Genomic DNA, 21,768 nt, shown 5'->3' with positions numbered 1-21,768 from the left:
GGTATACATTGTACACACATTAACTAAAATGTTTCTGATTACGTATATATTGTACTTATATGCCCCCTAGGTTACGGCGGGGGCTCCCATCTTTATTTACATTATCAGTAGGGTATCTGGCGATGTGCGCTAAGCAGGGTTTGGTTGCTTCAAGTAGAGGAGCAGGAGAACTTGGACACAGTTTTCTCCCTTAGATCCTATTTTCTCTCTATCATTTTCCAGTCCTCTCTATGGTTGAGAGCCGCCTTTCTCCGCTGGACTTTGGACGCTAAGAGATGGTACCTGCCTAGGTTGACGCTCCACAGATGGAGCCATGAGTCTTGTTGCCTTTGGTACCATTTGTGGCATAAATATTTCCGGGACACACCGCGTCACACGTATCGCAATCAGTGCCGAAGTTCTGATCTCCACGAGGATTCCAGGTCTCGAGAACTGGATTCACCAACAGCGGAGGATCATGGGAAAGTGAAACGTAAAAATAAATGATATTACAAATATTCTCCACTTTCTTTCTTGGACTTTATGTAAAATCTCTTATTGTCACCAGCGATGTATTTAGCTACCTAGGGCAGAACCCCCAGCCGCATCCAACCAGACCCCCCCCATGCGCGTCGGCATCTTCACTGCTTTACATGACTCACTATGCCTTTAAGACAGGAAGTGCCGGGCTATGACATCATATGTGACTCACAGCCACGCAGTCCTTTTAAATGCACAGACTCCATAGTGTAAAATGGGCCAGTTGGATAATAAATGGTGATCTGCCGCGCCCCCTAGGCCAGGAATACGTCATTGATTGTTAACTTTTTCAATAAATATTGTTAGTTATTTTATTCATCAATACAAAACTTTTTTTTTTCAAAAATACATATTTTTACACATTGACACTAATATTACCAAATTGCGTGTTTAGCATTTAATATTATTATATTATAATATATTATGAAGACTCAGCAATAGTTTTAGACTTTTTTTAAAAAAAAATATCTTGAAATACCTATTTTTGTGATTTTCTATTTCTAGTGATTTTTTAAATAACGTACCGATATACACCAAAAAAAAGAAAAATATTATTTTTATTTATTTTTTATTTGGTCCCTTATTTTACGTATTTGATTTTTTTTATATACAGTCGCAAAATCTCCAGTTTCCGGCATTGTAAGATTTCTATAATCACTGCGTAGCCGGCCTTGACCCTCACAGTAGATGATGGCTGGTGATTTGCAGCGCTTAGTATAATCTTACAAATCAGCGGCTGCATGAAGTCATGTCAGTCAGGTGATGCTTAAGCTAGATGCAAGGAAGTTTTACCTTACCGAGGGAGTGGTGGATAAGCGGAACAGCCTCCCAGTAGAAGGGGTAGAGGATAACACATTAAGGGAATTTAAACATGTATGGGATAGGCATAAAGCTACCCTGAATCTTTATAAATCATCACCATAGAATTTAGGGCAGATCAGACCCGTTCGGCCCGTCTAGTCGGCCCGTTTTCCCTGCTGTAAAGACTCTGACACGACGTGCAACAGAGCAATAAAATACAAAACCGAAACGCAAAAAATCCTTATTGGGGGGGATTTTATTGATTCCTATTAAGAAACCTAGAATTTGTCAGCAGACATCTTTCCTGATCACTCCTTGGACTATCCCACGCATGTTTAATACCCTCACTGTATTACCCTCTACCGCTTCTACTGGGAGCCTGTTCCACTTATCTACCACCCCCTCAGTAAAGTAAATCATCCTTACGTTAAATCTTACGTGAATGTCACCTAGCGAATTAGATGATTTATACTGCTACGGATTAGTGTATATCTCATTCAGAAGTATTCTGTCCTTAACCAAGGAGTGTTACTCAATACAAAGTTTAATAAATATTGAAAGGTGATGAAGGATAATGTGATTTTTTTTTCGTTCAATTCTTGTAATTACACACCAGCAGAATTATCATCGCTTGCCATAAGGAAGGGCGGCAACATAAAAAATAATCACCAGATTAGACACATAGCCTGTTTTATGTTATGCCAATAAATTTAATTCTTTTTTAATAAAAAACATATATTTTTTTAATAATCTGTTAAAATATTATTTACCTATTATTATTATTATTTAAAATACCATCATATTCCGAAGCGTAAGCTAACATGGGTTAATATTGATTCATCATATGATCGCTTTAATTAACATTGATAAAAGGTTTTAATGTCTTTCGTTATTAACCTTTTAGAGTAATTGGGTCTATTTAGCCTCTGCACGGAGTTGGGGGGGGGGTTAGTATTGCATTGAGTTTCTCAGCCCTCCGGCCATCAAAGTGTTAATATTAATCATAATGGTGTCAGGAGGCTGCTGATAAGGTGAGGTCAGTAGTTGAAATTGAGGGCAAGTTTGTTACCTAGCAGGGCCAGGGGATATTTGAGCTGGCTTAGTTTACTGGAGACCCGTGGGTAAATCATTACATGGACGGGGCTTGGAAGAGAAGGGGTTAAGGTGCTTGATGGCAGAAAGGTTTGTTTTTGGTGATAGTGGAAGAAAACGCATTGATGGACAGATGTGTACCAGCGGCAGACATCTGGAGGTGAAATTCGGCTGTCATGGGGATTGCGTTTAGAAAAGGACTAATGAAAGGAATAAGACTGGAAGAGGTTAATTCCCTGGCTCATTGCGAGGGTTAAACATGAGAGTACACGCACTATAGAATAATAAAAGCTGAATTGTACGCTCCTTTGAGCAGGACCCCCAACCTCTTCTTTCTGTAAATCCAAATTACGTTATGTCCTGTTTATTGTACAGCGCTCCAGAATATGATGGTGCTATAGAAATCAATTAAAATATCAATAAATCAAATAGTAATACTATCTATTACGGGTCTATAAACAGCCTTTATAATATATATATATATATGTATGTATTATCGTGTTACATACAATGGGGTCACCTTCATCGCTAAATGAAATATTGGGAAATGAATGCTTGATGTTCATTTAAAGGAAGAGATACAGAATTACAGCACAGTTCCTCGTCGGTTCAGGAGGCTTGGGTGCTATTGAAACAGATACCGACAGGGTTCCACTCTCATCTCGTACCTGTAGAAGAGAAAAGTTTGGGTGTTGCTCCATCAATGAACCTTAAAAAAATAATTCATGCTACTGCCCCTTTAAGCAAAGGATTTAAAGTGATGCTTCGGGGTCCCAGGGAGCCCCCTAAACAATAACTCATTTACATGCATTATTCAAAATTCAAAGAAAAAACGTACAAGGGTGACCCCACGTAAACTTAAAGGAACGGCAGCTATCATATGCGCTGCAGGGCTTTATCCGGCTGTGTGAAAAAAGTGCGTTTTCCATCAGGTTTCACACACATAATGACCATCGCTCCGCTCGGTGCTGATCCGATCGCGCTTCTCTTTTATTTTTGCTTTTTGTTTAGGGACTTGTTATTTACAAAATATACGGCAAACCGGTTAAAGAGTAACAGCCGGGACCCGGCAGAACAGAAATCCCGGCTTCAAAGTCTCCTCGTGTACTCGGCACTGTGTGGGTTAAACACAACGCCAAATGCATCACTGATAGGATCTGGACGCGTCTCACCGGCCTTTCATCCCCAAACATTCAAGCAGCCAAAAGATTCTTTCCCAGAGCTTTTAAGACATCAGGAATGACTGAGAGCCGCGTGGCCGTCTAATGGGGCACAGACAATATTTATAGCAATGGAATTGGGTATATTTTAGGTTTTTTGGATGATTACAAAAATAAAAAATAAATATTTATACATAGATATATTCAAATGTATATTATGTGCTTGTAAGCCTTTTCAATCACATATCTACTTTAACATCCCTAACATATTCCAAGAACTTTAAGCAAGATTAATTATTAATTATGTAGCGCCGCCATATTCTGCAGCGATGTACAACGAGATCTCAGATACAGCCAATCATTTGCTCCAAAAACATGGACAAACCTTGGAAAAACTATGTTTAGCCCGTTTCAGTTATTGAAGAAGTATATCAAAGCCAAACCTTTTCATAGTTCTTTTTTCAGAGTAATCATAAAGTTACTTTTTTACCATTACAAAAAATGGTGATTTTTATTTGTTTTTGTATTTTTTTTTTTTAGATCCTCTCACCGAAACTGCGGATGTTTAGCGAGCATACGCAGGAATGGCTCTTATTACTACAGAGCATACAAAAAACCTCAAAACATTTTCTTTTGATTTTATTTTTCATAATAATAATAAAAACGCAAAAAATTGAAACTATTTAGAACGTCAAGGCCGGTGTGTTGTTTGTAAACGTCCCACGGGGTCAGCGGGGGCGCACGGTTTGAATTCGGTCCGGAAGAAAGAACATTTTGTTAACTTCGCTGATAGGGATGTCCTTGAGAGCGGGGATCGCGTCCGTCTGGGACTCCTTAACCTGCTGGTTCCCGGCGTACGTGTCTGCGAGAGAACATGTCACGAGGTTACAATACAGGGGGGATTTGTGTCAAAGGGACGATAATATGAGCTTATGGTGGGACCCAGGTGTATAAAAGGCAACATAGTATTTTATGCTCATAGAATATGTAACTCTTATTATTCTACGAGAAAAATATATCTCAATGGACATAATCTTACCAGAATTTAAGGATTTTAATAAATAATACATTATAATAAATACTTAACATATAATTAACTAACGCCCATATATCCTGACATGTAGATGGAATGGGTTATCTCATCCTCAGCCTTTACTGCCTAAAAGTCCAAGATAAAGCTTGTCCATTGCCCTAGGGAATTAGCCCTAGGGCTTAATCTTGACCCTGGCATTTTAAATCTACAGGCCAATAAAATGATGTATGCGCAGCCACTTGCTGGATACAAACGGCTGCATTACCCGTGTCTACCGTGACTGCGCGTCTCCAGCCGGTGGCCAGGATCTGTAGCTCAAGAGGCAATAAAAAGGTAAGTTGGGGGCAGGACCAGGACTAGAGGTGATGGGGTGGCCCTGGCACTTTAAGGCCAGTGGCCGCCTGATGAAACGCGGCTCACAACTGCATATGGGACATCACGTGCGTACGGAGCGATGTCAGGCAGCAGCCTACTGGACATTTGCCCGATATGCCAGATGGCCAGTCTGGGCCTGGATGGAGGCTCCATCGGGGACTGGCTGAGGGTTTAGGGATTATACCCCAATATCATATAAAAGTCCACTCACCGGTTATAGTGTGTATGGCGTTTAGCGGTGCCGTGCTCATCATGTTTACACCATATAGGAAGATATAAGCAATGCCCAGCACGACAAGTAGATAAACGGGCACAGCCACTGCCCAATACCTGCAAGAGAATAAGAATAAATACGCAAATAATTCTGCAATTACTCAATGACTTCTGTGTTATAGTGAAGCAGAAATACATGCATTTTAACAGCATTGTGAATATGCCAATATCACTCTCAGACAAATAACAGTCGTCGGCACAGACTCATTTACTTATGCGTGGATTACGTACTTTTGGGGCCAGTAGGTCAGTCCTAATGAGTGCAGCCAGGATTCAGGAACAAAAGCCCAAGTCAAGTAAAGAACTGAAACGATAAAAAAAACAAATACAATATTACAGACTTACGAGCCTATAAACCTATAGAGGAAGGTGAAGCGACAACTGGAACGGAACCTGCTCGGAATTATCATAATTCATCCCCGTCCCAAGTATTAGAACATTAGAAGAAGAAGAAGAGCTCCACCAAGCTGGATCATGCCAACTTAGGAAGGGCTTGTCGCAGAAATGATCTCCAATAGAAAATCAGAAAACAATCATCCGACACATCACATCCCTGCCTTGATTTTTTTTTTTTTTTTTTTAATGAAAATCCTCCTATCCTATGTTTTTAATAATGGAGGTTTTTGGATACTCACCAAGACCAAACCGAGAGCCCAGGTATAGGACGAAGCCATAAATAGCTCTTTCTGGAAGCGGGGAAGGCGAGTTCTCAACCATTCTGGAACCTACAAAAAATAATATATATTATATATATCTCTATAAGGGGGAGGGTGAGAAAGCTTATGAGTAATTTGGTGAAATGACATCCACATGGTGCAGGATTGCCTTTGGATTACATTGAGATCTTTTGTTTATGTTTATGTGCGTCTGTGTAATGTGTATCCATGTACAATGAGCTTGTAGAATGCCGTCCAAGGATGAATTGCCGAGACGAAGTCCGGGTCATTCATTCATTTTTTACTTGTGGCTAAAGTGCGCCACCGGCAGGCGTTTCCGCACACAGTACATGCGCAAAGGCGGCAGGAGAAAAAATAGCAGGTATTATTTTTATGGAATGAAAGTTGTAGGAAAAACAATAAGGAAGGAATGGAGACAAAGAGAGGACACTTCTTGTAAGATGTTACTAGGAGACATGAAAAGCTCAGGTGCTGCGGCGTGTGGCCAGTGACTGAATATGCCCGGCCGCACACTACAAAAGCATAAAAACAGCCACACTTCCGTCATCAGGCAGTGCCAGGGCCACCCCGCCATTGGCATTTCGGCCCCCGACCAACGCACCCCTCAGTGATTTGAGCTTGTTATAGATGATCTGCTCTGTCCTGTGTTGCTTAATGCACCTGATACTTGCATTTATAATACAGAACAAAGAATTAACAATAAATCACCCGAGCGTCACGCCGCCGACGACCATGCCCAGAATTTTTATAATCACCAGAGCAAGTCCTGAAGCCTCACACCTGGACTTAGTACCCGGCCCCAGTGCCAATGGTAATTACAGGTAATAAAACATATAAAATTGGTGCTCTCTGCATACGGTTATCATTAGATTCACAAGAAATGACAAGGCCCACTTTACTTACCCCGGCGGCACCGGCACTGTAATCCACGTTATCACCCAAGTCTGTTCAGCGCAGAACTTCATTGAACTAAATGGTCTCCATCGCAGGCCGGGACGCCACGCAGCCCTGAGCCGGTAACAACATATACATATTATTCAGAAAGAAAGAAGAAAAAGAAAGCCAAACGTTTTCCCCAAAAGGCTGCAGATAGAACAGATTGTCAGCTTTCCTACTGCGGTCTACGGGGCAATCGCTATTCCACAATAGTGAACATTGATAGTGATAATACTATTTTATATCGGGGATGTCTTTCTAAGCTGGATTTACGGCTGTTATCTGGGGTCTTAAACTGCATTCTCTATAGCCGTGGAAATAATTGAAAGTTGGATCCCAACGGTCTAGGAACTTCATAACAGGAGCACAGAAAGGACCCAGCCAGGGTGTAAACACTAAAGCCCACCTGGCACTCTGGTGGCCACATGTGGAAGTGCACGTAAAAACAATGCCGTGGCCTGCCTGTCCTTCCTGAACAGCGAGTTTGTGTTTTGATCTATACTTACGCTAACAAACAAAGCGAAGCCACCTCTTCGAATGTATCCCGTAATTACCGGCATAAAATGGAAATTAATAAACCCGGTGTCGAGTAACGCTAATGAAATAGAAAGCCCAGGGCACTTTAAAACCGAGCCTAACTAAACACATCCACACTCCGGCACTCCACGCGGAAAAGCGATGGGTCGCTGATAACAGAGTCTGAGCGCAGAAAGGGTCTGAAGTCAGCTAAAGTTCAGCGTGGTGGTTAATCAGTAACGGGGCCAAGCGGTCAGCGGAAGGTCACCGCTGGTCAGGTGGCTGCTCGTTAAGGACAGAATTATTGTTTCTGCGCTCCTATATTGTCATGTTTCATATAAAACTGGGCAAAGGACTAGAGTTTGTTGTAACATGTAGCGGTTATCTCCGATATTTAACCCCTTCTCGAACAAGGCTTCTAGCACAGGGCGAAGTCACATGAAAGCCGTGTCCGGAGACGTATTAACCTCCGGCGTTGCCCTAGGCCTGACCCACGGCAGCACCCTCAGGCCCTCACTCCACGTTCCTCATGGAGCGTCTGGATATGACGTGATATCCCAGCACTAATCCTCACAGAAGCCTTGAATGTAGCCGATGGAGGCACCGCAGAGCCTCCACCGAGTAAACGGTCAGAGATCTCCCCTGTAACCAGCCCATTGAGCGGTGGGACACCAGGCGGCTTGTTTGCCCAAGAGGACACCCTCCATCGCCCCTGGACCTGCCGCCCTAAACCCTGGCCAGGATACATCACAGGCCGTGGCACTCCAAATATTTACGCATGTAGTAGTAATAATAATAATAAATCCAATTGGCTGGTGGGACTTCTAAAGTCAAAAAGGAACGTTGGTTTTGAGACATTATTGGCCATTAGTTGCAATATAAGTAACTTTTACTGTACCGAGAGGGTGGTAGATAAGTGGAACAATCTCCTAGCAGAAGGGGTAGAGGCTAATACACTGAGGGAGATGGTTTCACAGGGCAATTCTAAGGACTGTCCTCTCAAAATGGGGACCTCTGGTCGGCCTAAATAAGGGGTACCATATCATCCCAAAAAGCTCTTTAATAAAGGAGATGTTGGTGGACTACATCATGGACTCTAGACCAAAAGGAATGACTGCAGACAGAAGTCTAACGGCCTTAACATTTATTTTTAGGAGTAAAGGTGGATAAAGGCATGTTGATCCAGGGCGAGTCCGGCTGCCTTGGAGTCAACAAGTTGACCCCCCCCCCATGAGATAACATTACTATCCGAGTAGGTTCTTTGCCTTCTTCTTGATCATCCAATACGGGTTTATGGATCGGTAGAACTTTGTGCCTTTTTCGATCTAATTAGCTATGGAAATAAGCATTAATAACATTTCCTCCGATCACGTCATCCCGCTGCTCTGGCTGACAGATAGAAGCATGGACGGGATATTCTCCAATTACTAGAATGGGTTACAGGGCCCTGCAGCACCAAATCCCCAAACCTCAGGTTTTTATGTGGGACAGACCCGATTTTCTGACAGTGAGGATCATGGGTTGGTTGTGTAGATCATTTAAAATTAATGGAGGTCTAGGCTTCATTGTAGCTCCCGCCAGACCACCATAGATGGCTATTCCGGCAAAGAGGGCAGGCAGCCCTGCCTCTGGCGCGGCCCCCTCTGGCCACACACCCCAACACAGGTACACCTGAAATGTTGAGGTTTGCAGCCCTTATGTATATGGAACTGGGAGTACCACATTATTAACCCCAAAGCCCGCTCGTGCCACAGACGGCGTAATAACGATGCGTAATAACTCCCACGGGCAACACAGTTACCTCCTTAAAGGCAGCTGAACTCTGCTCAACCTCTACTGTTCCCAAGGTGCTCGCCTGATGAAACCTGATCGAAGGTTTGATATGGAAGGCATGAGAAATGAGAGCGGCTCGCTCCTGATGACAGCCGGTCCGGGGGGGGGGGGGGGCACTGTGAAAATGAAGTGTTTGTTGCTGTTTAGCGAGTGGTAGATCTGTAACTCAGCACCTCGCACAGTGAGGACACTAAACCAGAGCTGATGGCTTCGTGTGACCTAACCCTGAACTGCTCACCTTCACTGGCAGGATCTCAGCGTTACACAGAAACATGCTGATAGAGTGTAAGCTCACAAGAACAGGGCCCTCTTCTCCTCCTGCACCAGTCTAAACATGTGTTACTGCTATTGGCAATTTTGCATATTGTTCATTTTACTGTTTTTGGTCATTTTGTATTCCGCTTTGTGTAACAGAGCTGCGGAATCTGCTGGCGGGCTGTTACTAAAATGATTTAATAAAAAAGGAGGAAAAACACAACAGCTTCATTTACAGCTTCCGATCTCAGTCCCTTGTTGTAAAATGCCATATTTTATAATAATAATAATAATAATATATAATGACTTTCTTTTCTGTTAAGCCTTTTCTTTGAATATTTAGACTTTAGAGATAATTGTTTCTTATATAAAATACTTTATATGTCCCTACAAAAGAGCGAAATAGAGCATTTTAGGCAACATTCTAGTAATAAATGCCAAGGTACAGCGCTATATACACCAACACACAATATAAGATTCCAAGGTACAGCGCTATATACACCAACACAATATAAAATGCAAAAGGTACAGCGCTATATACACCAACACACAATATAAGATTCCAAGGTACAGCGCTATATACACCAACACAATATAAAATGCAAAAGGTACAGCGCTATATACACCAACACACAGCGCTATATACACCAACACACAATATAAAAGGCTGAGGTACAGCGCTATAATATATCGCTACAACTGTGCAGTTCCCAGCTTTTCATTTTCTGCCAATATATCTCTACGTATCTTTATATAAATTTATTTAATGTTTTTATTAGATTTTTGTGTTGCAGTTTTCATTTTTTTTTTAAAATGAGAGCACTGCCCACTTTTTTCATGACATCACACGAGCATGATGTCATCACCACATTCAGTCTCTGTTACCCGAGGCAGAGCCTCAGCAGGTCCTCATTATCCATCAGTAATAATAAATAAGTTATTTCATCGCCCGGACCCGACACGCGGTGATCTGTCCCTCACTGCGCCTGATTACATCACAGGATTAATCACCCATTATTACCCGGAAAGGTCGCATGCCTTTGAACCCGCGACCCTTTAAAAGGGACTGTGAGAACAGGGACTGTTTTTTTCCCAAGCTAAAGGTCATAGAAGAGGACAGAATCGCTGCTGTGGGTGTGGGGGTCGACGACATGTACATTTACCCCCTCCAATATTTCATGGTGACACTAGCTCTGGGGAAGGGCAGTTATCAGCCCCATCTGCCCTCCTCTCCTCCACCAGTTATTTGCCTCTTGCTGAAACTGCTGATAACATCTCTCCGGACAATGGCTCCTGAAAAGCCCCTAACGGGGGATTAAGAAACCCTTCAACTCACTCACTTTTACTCACTAGGTGGATCGGAATCTCGGATTCTTTCTTATCCACATTCGGGGGTTGTGCATGAAATTGCTGGACTAATTATATATATATATATATATATATATATATATATATATATATATATATATATATATATATATATATATATATATATACATATATATATACATACATACATACATATACATATACATACATACATACACACACGTGTAAGCTATTGGGGGGTTGGACCTAAAACATTTATCATTTGGTGATAAAAAAAAAAAAAAAAAGTGTTAAAATAAAAAAAGGTTCAGTAGGTCGGCAGATTTCTTATCTATGTTTTAATGAATGACTGCATTTACTCGTTAGAATCCCGCTTTTCTAGGAGCTGGGAATGTTTGCCGGGTATGAGGGTATCGCCGGGTTCTACAGCCCTAAAATAATGGGTATAGAAGCAGCAGAATGTGTTAACTTGTTTAAGTGAAATATATTATTTTTGTATAAACCCTTATTGACGACATAACTCCTTAAAAGTCACATACTCGTGGCTACTAAGTAGCGCGCCGTGTTTCATGCGCCCCGTGTTCTCGTTTTCGGGGATCAGTGAGGCAGACGGTTTGTTTCATCGAACCCTGTAGGTTTTCACTTAGAAACACAGCTCATCCTCCCCTGTAAATTCGGTAAGGGCGGGCTGCCGGTCGCGCAGGTACATTCACCAGGTACTGATCCCTGCCGCCGCCTGTCTGCCCTGCTGCCTAGTGGGGCAGATAATGGGGGGGGGGTGTAATAAGCATCTTATATACACAATACCCCTGCAGGGTTACACGAAGTGGGGGGGCATTATTTGCCAAAAATATGGTGTCTTTGGTCTTGATCTAAACCTTTCAAACTGGACTAAAAGCATAAACATAATCATTTACAATTCAAAGAACAGTGAATCGCTGCTCAGGTTATTTCGTTGCATTATAGGAATTTTCCTCTCGGATGGGCAGGAGTCGCAATCATTTTATATATCGCCAACAGTTTCCGTAGCGCGGCTGCAGTAGGGTATGGTAAAAATAGAAAGTGCAGCTTAAATATCATTAACCGATATAAATAGATTGCAAGCTCACAGGAGCAGGGCCATCTTCTCCTTTACTGGAAGGGTAGTGGATGCATGGAATTGCCTTCCAGCAGCAGTGGTAGATGTTAATACAGTGAAGACATTTAAGCAAGCATGGGATAGGCAGAAGGCTAAGCTAGATATAGGATAAGGCCACGGACCAGGCAAAGTATTGAGAGGCTGGGCAGACCGGGTGGCCGAATGCTTCTTATCTGCCGTCACTTTCTATGTTAGATTACAAGCTCTTGTTCTAATTTCTCCTCCTTTAAAATAAACTTCCCTCCTGTACTGTGTTAAATCTCTTTATGTATTTAAATGTTTCGTTCCTGCAAGCCATATATATTGGGATCACCGAGGGTCTCTAGAACTGCCCCCAATACTCTAGGTGAAGCCTAACCAGAGATCTGTAAAGTGGCAGAGCCATCAATTCATCAGAAATAAAATATCATCCCTGACATACCCCACTAGTAACAAGTCCTTCCTCTGAATATACCCCATTACCTACAACCTTCTGCCTCCTATCATTCCACCACTGGCTTATGCCACTAGGGGGCAGCCTAGTAGGTGAAATAATGAAATATGTACGGTATATAGTGGCCACAGCTTCACAGAACCAGGTACACGCCAACACCTGACCTAGACTAAAAGCAACGGGTATAACACCACTAGGGGGCAGCCTCCCATCTGACGCAGACTAAAAGCAATAGGTATACCACCACTAGGGGGCAGCCTCCCACCTGACCCAGACTAAAAGCAACGGGTATAACACCACTAGGGGGCAGCCTCCCATCTGACGCAGACTAAAAGCAATAGGTATACCACCACTAGGGGGCAGCCTCCCACCTGACCCAGACTAAAAGCAACGGGTATAACACCACTAGGGGGCAGCATCCCACCTCACCTAGACTAAAAGCAATAGGTATACCACCACTAGGGAGCAGCCTCCCACCTCACCTAGACTAAAAGCAATAGGTATACCACCACTAGGGGGCAGCCTCCCACCTGACCCAGACTAAAAGCAACGGGTATAACACCACTAGGGGGCAGCATCCCACCTCACCTAGACTAAAAGCAATAGGTATACCACCACTAGGGAGCAGCCTCCCACCTCACCTAGACTAAAAGCAATAGGTATACCACCACTAGGGGGTACCTTGTCTTTTACCTCAACCTGTCTAACAGCAGAGGGCATGATGCCGCCGGGGGTAATAGACTAATGGGTAATAGGGATGCTGGCCGCAGAGGGCCGCCCGTTACATGTATATGGATTAGACCAACAGTAACAAGGATGTTGCCAGCAGGGGGCGGCCTAATGTTGGTACTCGACATGCAGTGATGGATTCCAGCCGTTTATTGAAGCTCAGAACTAAGGATCAACCCAGCGTATGAACAAGAGAAGCAGAATTATACAGAGTTATGCCGACGGCGGTCGAGTGTTTGTGTTTATTCAGCGCCAGCTCTCCTATTTATATAAGGTTGTCCTTCAACTGCCAACTCACCTGTAAATTCTCACTCATTCCTGCCATGAAATGCACAAGATACCCAGCAGGCCTAATGTCCCAAAAAGCCCCTACAACAAAGTATGCATATTAAAGTACTTGGTTACTACTGCCCCCCCCCCAAAAAAACCCTACCCTGGTGAAAAATCCCCCCCCCTTGTTGTCCCAATTTGGCCACTTATTGGCAAAGAAAACCTCCTAATATAATCATTGGCACTATCTGCTACACAGGACGGGAGGGGTGCGAGCTGGTGCTGGAGCGGAGTATGTGCATGCGCAGTGACGCACAGGGAGGGAGTGTGAATGTATCCTGCCATATTAATTAAGGGGGGCCTGATGAATACCATATACATGCAAAAAAAGAAAATGTATATTTAAAGGTGACACTCGGCTACCGTATGCATTAAAGTGCACATGGTGGCTGCAAACTCCCCAACATTTCAAAATGTGAAAGAGGGACATTTATTTTTTTTAATCTCGCAGAACTCACCAATACATCCAATTGCACTTTAAAATGTTGCGCTTGCATCGCCACTTAAAACACGCTTCGTTTTTGTCAGCACAGTCATGCATATTAAAAATGCACATTGAATTGAATTCCGATAAGGCTCAGCCAGACATACTACTTCCATGATGCTGAGTGCAGCAACAGTAAAGCTGCAGATGTTCGCTGTGAGCTAAAATTCCCATGATTCTCAGCCAGCCAGGTGTCCACCATAATGCTGGCTGAGTATCATTGGAAGATTAGTCCACAGCGGCAGATATTTTTTAAATTACAAAAGGCAAATGTTAGCCTCCCTCCCAGGACCCTTACACACACCTGCCCATAAACACACATACACTGCCCTTACACACATATATACACGTACACTGCCCTTACACACCGGCTAACAAATACCTATACTGCTTTTACACACACCAGCCCATACATACACACACACACAAGCAAGCTTACAAACACATACATGTATATACACTGCCCTTACACCCCTTTCTCCTCATCTCTTACCTCTTCCTCCAGCCTCCATCCTGTGGTGGGAGCGCGAGGTCCGTCACTTCAGATTAGGAAGCGGTAAAGCGAGGTATGAAGTGACAGACCTTGCGCTCCCTAATGTCGAGCCGACTAGAGGGAAATTGTGATCTCCCAGCTAGTCTGCAGCTGCTGATCGGGGGGCTGTGCGCCCCCCCCGCAGCTGCACCTGAGGTCAGTACGGATCTCGCCTCACCCTTCCTCTGCAAAGCGGGACAGAGGAAGGGATAGGTAGGACAGAGACCCTAAATCGGGACAATTGGGGGGCATGTGGCTGGGGTGTCCCCCGATCAGCCAGATAAGCACCCTCCAGGGCCCCATGCAGACACTTTCATAGACAAACCTGTTTACCTGTCAGGTTACTTTCTCCACTCCTCTGTGCTTTCTGTTAGTATGCCGAGTGCATGCCGCACAGATACAGTACAGCCGGATCATACAGTACAGCACCGGGGCCCCTGGGCACACGCATGGTATACCTAACGGAGACTTCAGTGCTACTCAATGTATGTGCTGATGCCAGACAATCTGCCTGCAGATCGGCCCCATTCTGCCCGTTATTCCTGCTGTAAAGACTCAGACGTTGGTCTTGTCTTAGATTCCGGAGCCATAAGCCGATCCTGCACATGTTTAAATTCCCTGCATCATTCTACCGCTTCTGCTTGGAGGCTGCTCTGCCTATCCACCATCCTCTCAGTTAAGTAGAACATCTTTACGTTACACTTGGTGATTATTGCGTCTCAGCAGGGAGACAGGTAAACAGATCATGACAAGGACAGAAGTACCAATGCTAGAACGCTCTAAACCGCGTGACTAAACCAAGGGCCGCTGAGCCATAGTGACTAGTGAGACCGTGTCCCCTATAGCACCAGACAGACCCCCCTCAGGGCGGCAGCCTACGTGGAGCATGTGGCCCTAATAAAATCGCTGAATACTTCTTGCCCCGTTTTTATTGGGCCTGTAATACCCCACTCACACACCCCCAGGAGCGCATGCGGCCAAACAGGGGGGGGCACTTTTGCTTTGTCTATGCAGTTAATGTACAAAATGTAATTTATGCACCCATGTACACACCTGCTGTTTCTATACACATTATCGGGGCTTTTAGGGCTGTAGAACCCTGTGATACCCTCATACCCAGTAAGGGCTCCTAGAAAAGAGGGACTGGCATTTCTAAAACGGGACGCTCGGCAGTTAAGCGCCTACAATAATCTGATAATTATTTTCTATAACCGTTCTTGACAGCGGAAGCGACACAAACGCCGCACTTACCCAACCAGGCTGTCTCCACGCTTCCGGTTCAAGCGGTACAGACCAATGAGGGACTTCGCAGTATTTGAGTTCCACGCCTCGTTTGCGTTCTGGAAGTGAGTGACGTCACTGCTTTGGCGCCCACATGCTATTCCCGAAGATTTACGTGTTTACGCTGCGCTGACTCTATGACTCGCTGAGCAGGCTTCTTGATTGTTTTAGCCGGGACGGAATAAAGGCGAGCCGGAGGCAGGAGGAGGAAACTTTCCGCTCTCTTCACCCTCAGGTGGGTGTCTTGGGGGGTTCGTCCGTATGTGCAGGCCGTGGGGTTAACCCTTCACAGTGCAAGGACCCGAGCGTTGGAAGTGTTATGCACCCGGTCTGCCCTGGCTTCTGTGGAGTGGACTACGACTCCCATGCTGGGAAATTACTGAGGGACCAGATAAAGATAATGATGGTTCTGCATCATGGGAGTTGGAGTCCACAGCTGGTGGAGCCAGCCATTGGCCCCCAGTAAGGTGTTCAGAAACATTTTTGGTGTCGTGAACCCTGGATTTATAACTGAACTTCCAGGTTACTTCCTTTGATCTAGAGTGTAAGCTTCTGAGCCGAGCCCCCTAATGTACCTGTTCTATTAAGTCCGTGGTTCTAGTCCTGTCAGACCCTTTGAACGTAGGGACTGTAAGAAGTGCTGCGGTGGTGTTTGTTGTTACTTGGTCCTAGCCGATCTGGGTGTTTGTATCGTTCAATGGCTTCCGTATGGCTGAGGCATTTCTTTACATTATTTAGCCATATGGAGCGGGTTTTTTAGGGCACCGAACCCCGTATGCCACGCGCCGCCGGCTGTTCTGCGTGTCGGTTACATGTACAGGAAATAAAGAATGTGACTCGCCAAACAACTTCTTCTGCCAACAAGAACACCGCCGCTCAAAAGATTTTCTAGTCAATTAAAATAACATGAAATGGATCAGAAATCCAGCGCGGACGGGGTTAATGTTATAAATGCTTATTGTAGCTGGACACTGCTGATTTTTAATGGAATCTCTTAATAGGCGTATAGAGGCCCTTTATCACTCCCATCACTCCTGTGTTCCAATGGCCCTTTCTCGCTCCCATCGCTCCTGTGTCCCAGTGGCCCTTTCTCGCTCCCATCACTCCTGTGTCCCGATGGCCCTTTCTCGCTCCCATCGCTCCTGTGTCCCGATGGCCCTTTCTCGCTCCCATCACTCCTGTGTCCCGATGGCCCTTTCTCGCTCCCATCACTGCTGTGTCCCAATGGCCCTCTCTCGATCCCATCACTCCTGTGTCCCAATGGCCCTCTCTCGCTCCCATCACTCCTGTGTCCCAATGGCACATTGTATTTGCTGATCCAAGTTTAAGTTTAAAAGGCTAATTGATGGTTAGAAACTCTTTTGTAATTACGTTGCAGCCAGAAACTTCATTGCGTGCCGGGCTCTCTCCGTCTAACGTATCACTTTGTCTCAGTCTGTCAATTGTCGTCTTGACCACTTGAATATATGTATTAAGCGCTGCGTAAACTGGCGCTGTATAAATAAAAAAATAATGCGTTTTCCATGAAAACAGCTGAATGACCCCAAACCTTTGACTTGAAATGTATAAAGTAACTGAAATTCCAATGCAGTGTATAGAGTGTTATAGTATGCATGTTACCTGTCTTTGTGGGCGCGTGCGTTCTGTTAATGTATATAAATACCCTTTTAATCAGATTGCTGTACGCAAGAAAGCTCATGTTTGTCTTTGACGCTGAGCTTCTGGGTACGGCTGTTGGGTTTATTCACCAAAGCAGGAGTTTGCAGGATAGTTTATGTTGACTTCATGTTCTGAATGTCCAACCACAACAACCTTTTGCTGCAAGGAGGAGCGTGGCTGGCCCTGCATAATGTATATTTTATGGGTAATAATTCCTGAAATCAGCCTCCGCTTTTTAGGATTTATGAAGGTAGATGGTCTGACCTCAGTACCACTTTAAGAATATATTAGAATGCATGCGTTTCAATGGGAGTGCTTTCCTGACACTGATTGGCTGAAAATCTGGGGTAGATAAAGCGGCATTCCTGGGGCACTTGGCTGTATTACAAATCAGGCATTCAGGAGGGGGCAAGAGTTTTTTTTTTGTTGTTTTTTTTTGCCTTACTGGCCCGTCGTGATTATCAAGCACTATACACGATCAGCCATAACATGATGGCCACCTGCAAATATCGTGTCGGTCCCCCTTTTGACCCGTCGAGGCACGGACTCCACTAGCCCCCTGAAGCTCTTCTGCTCATGGGCCCATTGTAGACGCTTTCGGGGGTCAGCCTGGGCTCCCTGACTGATCTGCGGCTACGCGGCCCCCATGCGCAACAAACTGAGACGCTCTGCGTGTTCTGACTCCTTTCTATCAGAACCAGCAGTCACTTCAGCAGTTTAAGCTCCAGCAGCTCGTCTGTTGGATTTGGCCCCAAGGGCTGGCCACCCCCCCACGTGCATCAATGAGCCGCGCATGACCCTGTCTCCGGTTCCTTGGAGCACTTTTGATAAATACCGACCCCTGCAGACCGGGAACCCCCCACTCATCTCGCCATCACAATTTGGCCCCCACACTCACTCAGATCCTTAGGCTGCCTGTTTTCGCAGGTTCTAACGTGTTACATCTGATGTATTTATGGGCTTGGACTGGAATGAGTCATTGGGTGAATAGACTGGGTTTTATGTTTTATTTGTATATAATTTGTATAATTTGTTACACGCCCGGCTCTGAACGGTTACATTGCTTTTGGATGCTGTCCACTTGTAGATAAAGCAATATTACATCCTAAATCATCTCAAATGGCACAGGTCTCTCTGTAGAGCACGGAATGCAGCGTGGCCCACGGCGGGTTCTGGATTCTGTACACGCGTGATCTTGCTGGTACGGTCTGTCATGATTAACTCATATGATGTAGTGGATGCATGGAAGGGTAATCCATCAGAGGTGGTTAATTCCTTTTGTGTAAGCATTGAATGGGTTAACCTGATGTTGATTTAAACCAGTTTCTTTGTACGTGCCCTCTGTTCTGGATGGAAGTGACATCTTCCAGAGGACCCCTGTGGTGATTCATGGCCCAACTGATAAGGATCCTTAGTAATAGGAATTAATTTCCTAGCTTAAGTGGAGGGGTTTCCATCACCTTAACCCCACCATAACGTATTGGCAGATTTCTTGCAAAAGAGTCTGATTTAGGGACAATGCAGCGAACTCAAAGCAGAACTCCATGATAAACTCTGATGGGAACAACATCGTAAGAAACCATCTGGATTTAAGGAGTTCCCACAGGCCGGCTTATTGGAGAAACTCGTGAGTGAGGGTCCTGTGTTTAAGTCCCATTGATTTTAAGAACTGTTTGCTGTTTTATTTTTCTTTTGTATGTCTTGTTTTTTTGTAATTGTGGCACTGTGTAACAAGTCTGTCTTTGGGCTTTTAGTATCGATATCCACAAACCCTAAGAGAGGATAACACATTACCAGATTATTACCTACTCTCTAGAGGATATATATATTTCATATATATAAAAAAAAAAATACTGTCTACATATAAAATGCTGTACTCAGCCTTAGTCTTAGGGAGATCCACCTGAATGCATGCAGGAGAGCTACAATATAGATTAATACCTTTTATTTTAAGGACAAGCTTTTGAGAGAATCAACCTCCTTTTACCGAGTGAAAAGAAAGACTAGCTGCGAAACATCAGCTCAGGGGTTAAGGAGAAGGATAGAGGCTGATAAGGTGCTGGCAAATAAGTTTAGTCAATAATGAGCAGGATTATGAAGGGTTGAGGAAGTGAGGGTGGAAAGGGATGTTTGTCCAATTAAAACGCTATTATTCTATATCGCAGGACTGGCCGGCATATTGTTTGTATTTGAGTTAAAGGAAGCGGGCTTTATTCACTAAATGGGTAGTTTTCAGGAGGTTTAAGGTTTCAGCTCCTTGAGATCTTTATGCATGACGAAGCTTCAACCCCGGTGAGCGTCTCCTTCAAGAAACAGAGTCTCTGGCCCTGTATAATGTATAGTTAAACCAGTCAGATTTCTTCATAGCCTTCTTACCCATTGAATTATGCATTCTGCAGGGCGGGCTTGGCACATCATGCTGGGTAAACCTGCCAGGGTTGACCTTCATAATGAACAGTAAAGTTAACCGCTACTCCATCCAATTGTCCTTCCAACGCACCCTTTAGTGAATAAAGCCTGATGGGTATGGTCGCATTGGGCCACGAGACTGGGCTCTGTAACAGAACGCGATGGATCTTTCATTGGGCCAAATGTAGTCAAATCAACTTTGGGCCATTTCTTTATCTGGTGATTGTCGCTGCGCGACGGCTCTGCCCGGAGCCGTTTTGTTGAATGTTATTTGTTCATCGGAATCTTTTAAATACCTGGTTGTGTCCTAATTACTCCTACAGACTGCCGATGTTCACCTTGCAACGCAATAAAGCCTGCTTGATTTATTACTGGTTTCTCTTACGTGTAATTATTATTTTAAATATAGTTTTATTGGACAGTCTGGATTTTCTTGTTCCTGATTAGGAAATGCATTTTTTAAGCTTGAGTAATAATCTTTGAGTATTTTCTTAGGCAGAGAGGAAATAACTTTAATTTCTTCTGTGCAGGTTAAAGCTAAATGTGTGACCCGTCCCTTTCTGTGTTGGGGGGAGCTTCAGCTCACGGAACAGTCTCGGTGTAGAAACTGAATTTTCCTGATGATAAAGGTATAGAGTGTTACTGTGTTAGTCCTAAAAGGAAAAGATGTTTCCTTTATTGGCTAGAAGAAGTTTAATAGATTGCAAGCTTTTAAGACTATTAAGGTCTCTTCTTTAGGCATATTATGTGGTATTTCCTGATGAAATGACTCATTGGTCTCATCTTAGACTAGGATATGTCCCATGCATATGGATGAAACGGTCTGGTCGTTGGCCAGCAAGAAGCCTTAGTCTGTTTGTCAGATGATGATACGGTAATTATTGTAATGATATCATCCGTTTCTAGCTGTTCGACGCCTTCACGATAATCGACACGCCAGCCGCATCCCTTTGGCAACAATCGACGTGTCTGGCACGTCATGACTTTAACGGAGTGTTGCTGTAATGTTATTGATGTCGAGGCATTCAGCAACACAGAGATCGGCAACGTCGGCCATATATTGTGTGGCGAGGGACGTCTGATTTAAAAGAGCTTATGAGGGCATCAACGAATGTGGCCGATTACCCTCCAAACAACCTGACAAACCAATGCATGGGGGGTATCACCGTACTCAGGAGATGTTGCTGAACACATGTTGGGATGTTGTTTGGCTGCGGCATATACCGGGAACTGTAAATTCATACCTGAATGAAAAAAATGCAAAATAATTACTACCACAAAGTTTGACATAGACTGGCGGTAGAATTAGTGCATGGAAAGAGTTAAAATAACAGCATTCAAAATACGCTGGGGTGTCTACTTTTCAAAAATATATGGTGGTTGGGGTAAATTGCATTGTCCGGCTTCAAAGGGTCTGACAAAACTGAAATTGACGACCGATACATTAGGGAAAGATTACAAGTTATTATTTTAAGGGGCGGGGGTGTTATATTGTTTACTTTGGATCTTCTAAACTATAAATCCATTTCTATTTAATTGCTTTTTAACCCCTTAATGACAATTGCCGGTCCTGGCACGGCACGGAAAAGCATGTGCTTTACGACAATTGACGTGCCAGGACCGGCACGTCTTTAAACGGGTGCAGAAAGCGATCTACTATCGCTTTCTGCACCCAAAAAGCGTTGCTGAATGCCTCGACCTCGAGGCATTAAGCAACGCCGCGATCGGCACGAAGGGGCCATCTCTGGCCCCTCCACGGGGCGTCAACATCCGCCATACTTTGTATGGCGGCGGACGCCCGTTTTAAAAGCGTTTAGGAGGCGATCGACGATCGCCTCCTAAACTTAAATGGTGTCGCTGGAATGCCTCGATCAGGAGGCATCCAGCGACACCAAACACTAACCTTTTGATGGGCTGTGACCGCTCCGGAGAGCGGTCACAGCCGCAGCTGCCGGCAATCTTCGCCATCAAGGA

General features: G+C 44.2%; 2 protein-coding genes across 2 annotated transcripts in view; one reads left to right on the top strand and one right to left on the bottom strand.

Moving 5' to 3' along the window:
* Window positions 1–4,196: 4,196 nt before the first annotated feature.
* On the bottom strand, window positions 4,197–6,947 carry PIGP (phosphatidylinositol glycan anchor biosynthesis class P). Its single transcript, XM_053456489.1, has 5 exons — window positions 6,834–6,947; window positions 5,889–5,978; window positions 5,485–5,557; window positions 5,192–5,310; window positions 4,197–4,434 (listed from the first exon to the last, which is right to left on the bottom strand). The coding sequence occupies exons 2-5, from the start codon at window positions 5,968–5,970 to the stop codon at window positions 4,301–4,303; spliced, it is 408 nt and encodes a 135-aa protein (XP_053312464.1). The 5' UTR covers window positions 5,971–5,978; window positions 6,834–6,947; the 3' UTR covers window positions 4,197–4,300.
* An 8,870-nt stretch (window positions 6,948–15,817) lies between these two features.
* The window catches only part of TTC3 (tetratricopeptide repeat domain 3), a 45,582-nt gene continuing 39,631 nt past the window's right edge, over window positions 15,818–21,768 (top strand). The window contains exon 1 of the mRNA XM_053456213.1: window positions 15,818–15,961. The gene's annotated coding sequence lies outside the window, so the exon portion shown is untranslated. The remainder of the gene's footprint in view (window positions 15,962–21,768) is intronic.

The sequence above is a fragment of the Spea bombifrons genome, chromosome 2, assembly GCF_027358695.1.
Source record: "Spea bombifrons isolate aSpeBom1 chromosome 2, aSpeBom1.2.pri, whole genome shotgun sequence".
Classification (NCBI taxonomy): domain Eukaryota; kingdom Metazoa; phylum Chordata; class Amphibia; order Anura; family Pelobatidae; genus Spea; species Spea bombifrons.
The sequence above is the reverse complement of the archived record's forward strand: the minus strand, read 5'-3'. Positions and strand labels throughout refer to the sequence as shown.